Below are 8010 nucleotides of genomic sequence, written 5' to 3' on the forward strand. Positions count from 1 at the left end.
CATCGTCCTGGAGTTGTTCAGGAGCTGTGGAGATGTGGCACTGAGTGACACGTGAGCACGGTAGGGATGGGCTGGTGCTTAGACAAGATGATCTTAGTGGTCTTTTCCAACCTTAATGATTTTTATGACTCATTCAGTACTTAGACATTTGGAGTCAGACTTACAGCTGGCTTGCTGTGCTTCTTACTGAAATCTTTGGTACAGCCGTAGAGAGTAGCACTTTGTAAGTGATTAACCACAGTTGTTTGGGAGGCACGGGTTGTGTTGAGTATTGGGGGTTTCACAGAAGCAAGCAGAAAGCTAAGAGGGACAATGGGAAATTGTCCTTTGGCATGACCAACACTTATCCTGTAGGCACAGGAAGCAATGTGGGTCTGTGGAAGACAGCAGGATCGTGGAAGGCTTTTCCACACGGGCTGACAGTCCATCGGCCACCCAGCTGGCCCGGGCACAGAAGCTGGCACTGCTGAAACTCACTGCTGTCATGGACAGATACTCCCCTTCCAGTAAGCAGGGCTGGAACTGGTAAGTAGTCTGTTGTTAAAGCAAATGCTGTTGGAAAGACAGGGTTTAAAACAAGCAGGTGAATTTCCTTGTCTGACTAGGTGACATTGTCCACAGTGAAGAATTTCATCCTGCTAAATCAGTGCTGTTTTGTGCTTATTGCGGTGGCTCCAGCATTTCATCTGCTGTAGACAAAACTCCTGTTTCTCACTGGTCCCTGGTTTCAGAGCACTTTGTGTTTTCTCTCTGAGTCTTCCCATGTTTGGGGCTGAGGTGCTTGGCAGAGACTACAGGACCGGAGGTAAGTGCGGACTGGGCAGAGCTGTGCTGGACAGCTGTTAAGTTACATGTGCTGGTTTTTGTTTTCAGGACTATACCAAAGTCAAAAAAAATAAACACCTCTGACTACAAGGACAAAAATGTCTTTGGGGTCCCCTTGCTGCTGAACGTTCAGCGAACAAACCACCCGCTGCCTATCGGCATCCTGCAGGCACTGGATTATTTAAGAAGCCACTTCCTTGACCAGGTATGGCCTGAGGACATATCACTAAGCAGTCATGGTATGCCTGGGGGGATTAGCCATTCTGCTTCCACTGGTACCAGAATATGTTGGTGTTAAGTCCTGCTACCGTAGGGTTTTAACTATCGAAAGGAAAGGGAGGGAGCAATGATTTTGTGTTGAGGTTTGAGTCCTGATGACTTTGTCTTTAACTTTTTCCTTTTCCCTTGTAGGTTGGCCTGTTCCGCAAATCTGGTGTTAGATCCAGGATCCTGTCCTTAAGAGAAATGAATGAAACCAGGTCCAACAATGTGTGCTACGAAGGGCAGTCAGCCTTTGATGTGGCAGATATGGTGAAGCAGTATTTCCGAGACCTTCCGGAGCCCATATTTACCAGCAGGCTCTGTGAATCCTTCCTCCACATCTACCAATGTAGGTAACAAAAGCTTTGGCTTTCCAATTCCTTGAGTATCTTGTGCTTCTTTAGCATTTGGCTGTATAAAGCTGGACAGACTGGGACTGGTGCTATGATGTTACCTTAGTGTCATGCAGTCAGATGAGTCAGGGCCTGACTGAAAAGACAACTTCAGTGCTGTTATTTGGGCTGCAACTAGAGCCAGCTCTGTAAGCCCACTGGCACGACATTGAAGAAAAACTACAAACTGTGCACCAGCATTGTGGAATGTGTATTGCCACGTGGTGGGTAAAAGCTGTACATGTGCTGTGATGGCAGTAGCAGCCTTCGTGCTATGAGCTGGAATGAAAGGGCAATGCATGAACCTATGTTCTCAGTGCCCTGCTTGGCATGCCTTTGGATGCTGCCCTGCAATCACGTGTGAATTCCATTGTTTTCTGTTTCCAGATGTGCCGAAGGACCAGCAACTGCAGGCTGTCCAGGCTGCCATTCTCCTTCTGCCTAAGGAGAACCGGGAAGCCTTGAAAATTCTCCTCTTCTTCCTACGAGATGTGGTCGCGTGTGTTGAGGAAAACCAAATGACCCCAACCAACATTGCTGTCTGTCTCGCCCCATCGCTGTTTCACCTCAACACCCTCAGACGGGACAGTTCCTCCTCCTCCACTCGGTATGTCATCCTGTTGAGCATTGCTGCTTGCAGCAGCATTTTTCTTTGCTAGACCAATGCTTTGTGTAGTTGTCACAGACCGAGTGCTTCTAGGGGAGGCTAGTTGGGGTTTGGTGCAGATGTGGGAGCTTCCCTCAGTTCAGGCTCAGCACAGGCAATGTGCCCCTTCTGTCCCACTGCTGGTGAGTGTGTGAGCAAGGCAGCACATCCCTGGCACTCTGGAGTGCCTCCTGTTCTGCTGCCTGACTGCGCCCACTGCCTGTGTTACCATGGGGTGTGCGGGACCTGCAGACCCCTGGCAGCCTGCAGCAGCTGCTGTCACTCGTTCCTCTGGGCGATAAGGGATTGTTTCTGCCAAACAGAGCCACGGGGATCCTGCACGTTTATCTCCTTAAGTAGAAGTTATGCTATCTGGGTTGCATAACATCTCCTGCTCCTACGTGCGGAGAGGAAGGTGCCCTTGGGCCAAAGCAGGCAAATGGAATCTCAGAGAGCATTCAGCTTTATCTATGCTCCTGAGGCACAGCTGTTTGCTGTGCTCTGTGCCCCTGGGTGTGGACAGACATGTCTCAGGGCACGGAGGCTTTTAGGGTAGCACAGTGCCCAGCAGCACAGCCACTTGTCACTCCATAGGTGACTTAAAAATTGGGGCTGCTCTCAGTGAGGCAGGAGCAAGGGCAGCTACTCCTCCCAGCTGCAGGTGCCTGTGAGCACCTCCTGGCTTCAATTCAACAATCCTCTGAAATACCAGGATCAGAAGGAGAGTCTGAGCTTTCCCTTTGCTGTCACTGTGCAGAAGGGAGTTCCTTTGAACCCTCAGCAGTGCTGTAACCAGGCATTAATGCTGCAGAGCAGGGTTCAGACTTCAAAGCACAGGGCAGGCAAGGCTGCCTTTGAGGTGTGTGGCTGAGGACTTGATCCCCCAATGGATTTTGGAGCCGTTTGGCAGGAATGCACATAGATAAGAAGTGGCAGAAACCAGGATTAATTCTGTCATATAGTGAGTATGAAATAAAGAGGGGTCTGTTTTTGAAATGTGGACCGTGTAGTCCTTGTGGATGTTGTAGGGTCTCAGACAAGCACAGCAGCTGAAGGCTGCACAAAGAGCAGTTGGGTTATGGCTCTCTGTGGCCATGTGTGATGTGATCTGGGAAGCAAAGTGCTGTGCCCTGTCTCTCCTGAGCAGCTGGCCCCGCCTTGGTTGCAGTCAGGGTGCCCCAGCAGGGGTGATGCAGTGATGCTATGTAAGCCTTGCACGGCACTTCTGATCCCACGCAGTTTCTTGCTCACTATCTTTTCCTTTCCCATTCACAGATCAAGCCAGAGGAAATGCAGCCTGGGGAAGCCGGACCAGAAGGAGCTGAGCGACAACCTGGCAGCCACGCAGGGCTTGGCCCACATGATAACAGAATGCAACAGGCTCTTCCAGGTAAGGTGCTGGATGTCGCACTGCGAAAGCATTGGCAGGGGTTTGCTGCCTTGGGCTTGGGGCCAGCTTGGTGTTTGTGCAGTCGAGGGCTGCCCCATTCCCACTGGTGCCAGGCCTGGCCCTCCCATCTTGAGGGAGCTGGCAAGGGATGACACTCTGTGCTGGAACTGTGGTTGTAGTGACAGCCATGCCTGCGTCTGGCCACAGCCCCTCACCTCCCCCCCATTAATTTGCATTTGGATCTTCCCACAGACTGATTTCCCAGCTTGACCTCGGCCCTTCCTTGTTATTATGGACTTTGCTAGCACTTACTGGACTGGGACTCACGCTGTCTACTATCACCAATTCTGAGCCTGCCCTGTTGGCTGCTGCCCCACCTCCTGGCTCACTTAGCACTCCTCACCACGGATGTGCCTGATGATCTGCACTTGGGGCTGACCCTGTTTTCTACTGTTGTCTGCCACTCTCTCAGGTACTGGGGGACAGGGTGGCTTCTTCTGCAGCCTTATCACAACTGATTCGCAGCCCCCTTATCCCAGGGAGCCCTCGGTGCATCCCATTATTCAGCTCTGCTCTTCTTTCTTGCACATGGCTCTTAGCAGTATGGAGCTGCCTCCCTCACCCTTCCCCAGTGAGCCCTGAAGCCGGGGTGGTGTGTTCTAAACTCTCTCATGGCTCTCAGCCCCAGCATTGCTGCCTGCCCCAGAGCTACTCTTGGGCCAGCAGCCATCCTGCACCATCCTGCTATGAGTAGTGCACAGTGAGGGGCTGTGACAACATCCTCTGCCCTTCTGGGGGAGGGATCTGGTGCTGGCACTAGAGGACAGCTGAGACAGGGTTGCTCCCTTTCCTGATGGTGACCATGAGGAGTGGCCTCTGTGGAGCTCTACCTGGATGTGGACCTGCTCAGCCAGACTCAAGCCTTCATTACTGGACCACGCCTGACCCTGGCTGCTGTCTCTAGACCAGAACCTACCTGGCTTGACCTTGACATCAAAAAGCAGCTGGTGCTGGAACTTGTGCTCAGCTGCTAGGCACTGCTCAGGAACTGTGGGATGGCTATGGTGCCCAGCTCTGCCTTCTGAGGCGGGATGGTTCTGCCATAGGATGGGGGCAGGTGTAGGAGGTGATACAAACAGATGTATCAGCAAGCAGGTAAACCAAGGGAGATACCCAGTGTCACAGTCCTTCCAGAGGAAGGCAGAGGGGAAATGCCTATCCCTGCTGCCAGCAGTGTTCAAAGTCCCCCGAGTCCTCATGCACCTTTGCTGGCTTATGTTTAATCTCACGCACCTGTGGTCTCCTTTAGCTTTGGGTTTATTGGAAGGTGCAGTAACAGGGAAAGCAGCATGGAGTTCCCATTTTACCAGCTGTGAGGACTCTGCTAGTAGATCTGCCCTAGGCTTGTGCACCAGTAGAGTGTGGCTGCATGCATACTACTTAGCAGCTGGGCTTTGAAGGTAGGAGGCACTGCTTGTCTGGGTGCTAATACAGGGCCCTTGCAAGGTACAGCAATAAGAATGTGGGATGTCCTTGCAGGTGGTATGCCTCAGTGTTCTCCACTGTCCTGTTAAGTACTGATTCACAGCCCCCTGCTGTTTAAAGGTTTCTCAGAGAGGGGTTGGAGTCAGGGTGCCCTAGCAGGGGTAATGCAGTGATGCCATGTGAGCCTTGCACAGCACCTCTGATCCCACACAGTCTCTTGCTCACTGCCTTTTCCTTCCCCATCCACAGATTGAGCCAGAGAAGAGTTTGACCTCTTCTGCAGCTACAAGTGTGCAGCCCTATCAGTTCACTAACACCTTCTATGCAGTGAGCACCCTGAGCACCAACCCCGCACTTAGGTGAGGGCTGTGAAAGACACCATCAAACATGGGACGCACCTTGCAGATCCCTTGTATTTCTGATTTCTCAAACTTCAGGATAAAGAGTACAGCCATGGGGATTCAGTTCCTGTGACCAGAAATGCTCTTAGCTGTGCCCACATCACCTGTTGTCTGCCTCTGGACCTGGATACGATCGCCAGCGCTTGTTCTCATGGGAGACTTCAACTTCCCTGATGTATGTTGGAAACATAACACAGCACAGAGGAAGCAGTCCAGGAGGTTTCTAGACTGTGTGGTTAAGCAGCTGGTAGGAGAGCCTACTAGGCGTGGTGTCCTGCTGGACCTGGTCTTTGCTAACAGAGAAGAACTGGTGGGAGAAGTGAAGGTTGGGGACCATCTTGGGCAGAGTGACCACAGAATTGTAGAATTCTCCGTTCTTGGAGTCGTCAAAAGAGTGACCAGCAAAACTACTTCCTTGAACTTTCAAAGGGTGGACTTTGATCTGTTCAGGGTGCTTGTAGCATGGGTCCCTTGGGAGTCGCTTCTCAAGGGTGAAGGGGTCCAGGAAGCCTTGGACGCTCCTCGAGATGGAAATCTTAAGGCACAAGAACAGGCTGTTCCCCTGAGTGCCGTAAGGCGAGCTGTAGGGGAAGACAACTGGTGTGGATAAGCCGGGAATTACTGTTGAGACTCAGGGAGAATAGGAGTGTCTATGTCTTCTTGCAGAAGGGACAGGCTACTTGGGGAGATTACAAGGGAGTAGCTAAGGTATGCAGGGAGAAGGTTAGGAAGGCAAAAGCCCAACTTCAACTCACATTGGCCACTGCCGTAAAAGACAATAAAAAATCCTTTTGTAAGTATATCAAAGGCAAAAGAAGAACCAAGGATAATTTTCATCCTATACTTGATGCAGCAGGGAATGCGGCCACGGAAGACAAAGAGAAGGCTGATGTCCTCAATGCCTTTAATAGCCAGACCAGTTATCCTCTGACATTTTACGCCCTGATCTGGCAGTCTGGGATGCTACTCATAATATGCCCCCAGTAGTTCAGGTAGAGACAGAGAGCTTCTCCTCCATCTGGACTGTCACAAGTCCATGGGACCGGATAGGCTGCACCCTTGGGGGCTGAGGGAGCTGGGGGGGTGATGGCCGAGCTGCTCTCAGCCATCAATCTGCGCTGGCTAACTGGAGAGGGCCCAGAGGATTGGAGGCTTGCTGATGTGACTCCCATCTTCAAGAAGGGCTATAAGGAGGATCTGAGGAGCTATATGCCTGTGAGCCTGACCTTGGTACCAGGGGAAGTAATGGAGCAAATCATCTCAGGTGAGATTGCACGGCAGGTGCGCTGTGTCTGGGGAATCAGGCCCAGCCAGGGTTAGTGAAAGGCAGGCTGTGCCTGACCAACCTCATCTCCTTCTATGACTGGGTGACCAGCCTGGTAGATGAAGGAAGGGCTGTTGGTGCAGTCTACCTGGGCTTCAGCAAAGCCGTTGACAGGGTTTCTCACAGGCTTCTTCTGGGGAAACGGGCTGCCTGTGGGCTGGACTGGACAGGTCCTTTGGGTAAGGAACTGGCTGAGGGCTGTTCCCAGCACATCGTGGTGAATGGAGTGAAGTCCAGCTGGTGACCCGTGTCAAGTGGTGTCCCCCAGGGCTCGGCACTGGAGCCCATCTTGTTTAATGTCTTTATTGATGACCTGGGTGGGGGCACTGAGTGCACCCTCAGTAAGTTTGCAGATGACACCAAGCTGGGAGGTGGCATCGATCTGCCTGAGGGTAGAGAGGCCTTTCAGAGGGATTTAGATAAGCTGGATCACAGGGCTGAGATGAATAGGATGAGATTCCACCATCCCATTCAAGCATCGGGTCCTGCACTTCAGGCACAACAACCTCATGCAGTGCTATAGGCTTGGGGACAAGGGGCTGGATGGTTGTGAAGAAGAAAGGTACCGGGGGCTGTTGGTTGATGCTCAGCTGAACATGAGCTGATAGTGTGCACAGCTGGTGAAGAGGGCCAATGGCATCCTGGCCTGCATAAGAAACAGTGGGGCCAGCAGGAGCAGGGAGGTGATCGTCCCTCTGTGCTCAGTGTGGGTGAGGCTGCAACTTGAGTACTGTGTACTTGAGTACTTTGGGCCCCTCACTACAGGAAAGATGTTGAGGCCCTGGAGTGTGTCCAGAGAAGGGCAATGAAACTGGTGAGGGGTCTGGAGCACAAGTCTTATGAGGAGCGGCTGAGGGAGCTGGGATTGTTCAGACTGGAGAAGAGGAGGCTCAGGGGAAACCTCATTGCATTGCACAACCTCCTGAGGGGAGGTGGTGGTGAGCAGGGGTTTGGCCTCTTCTCCCAGGCAGCAAACAGGACCCAAGGAAGTAGCTGCAAGTTGTGAGTGCCAGTGTGTGGTGGTGGAAATAAAGCAGTGATTCTACACCCTGCCATGGGACCAGAAGAGGGAGAAAGCAGCCAACAGCCTTGTCAATAACACCATTTTTTTTCTGAAAGTGTTTTTATTTTGTCTCCAAACAGCAGGCTGGGAGGCAGATGTTGGCCTCCCAGCCCACTGGAGGCGTGCTTTGATGACAGTGGGATGAGGCCTAGCGCCGTCGTCGGGGCCGCCTCTTGCGGGGTGGGGGCGAATCCTGGGGGCTGCTGCGGGCCTTCCTCTTCGG

At 52.3% G+C, this 8010-nt stretch overlaps 1 protein-coding gene across 7 annotated transcripts in view; it reads left to right on the forward strand.

The window, feature by feature from the left end:
* LOC122164513 (rho GTPase-activating protein 7-like) overlaps window positions 1-7008 on the forward strand; it is a 29837-nt gene extending 22829 nt beyond the window's left edge. For 2 of the 7 annotated variants that reach the window (XM_042826601.1, XM_042826603.1), the window contains exons 6-11: window positions 355-525; window positions 874-1030; window positions 1237-1435; window positions 1866-2085; window positions 3400-3514; window positions 5437-7008. In XM_042826601.1, the coding sequence (XP_042682535.1) occupies window positions 355-525; window positions 874-1030; window positions 1237-1435; window positions 1866-2085; window positions 3400-3514; window positions 5437-5574 (1000 nt within the window). In that variant the 3' untranslated portion in view covers window positions 5575-7008. Of the gene's footprint in view, window positions 1-354; window positions 526-873; window positions 1031-1236; window positions 1436-1865; window positions 2086-3399; window positions 3515-3766 lie in introns of all 7 variants that reach the window. The other 5 variants (XR_006170234.1, XR_006170232.1, XR_006170233.1 and 2 more) reach the window with 5 other exon arrangements.
* Window positions 7009-8010: the final 1002 nt, after the last annotated feature.

The sequence above is a fragment of the Centrocercus urophasianus genome, unplaced genomic scaffold (genome assembly GCF_019232065.1).
Source record: "Centrocercus urophasianus isolate 14NV4802_14NV808 unplaced genomic scaffold, USGS_Curo_1.0 seq_26, whole genome shotgun sequence".
NCBI classification, from domain to species: domain Eukaryota; kingdom Metazoa; phylum Chordata; class Aves; order Galliformes; family Phasianidae; genus Centrocercus; species Centrocercus urophasianus.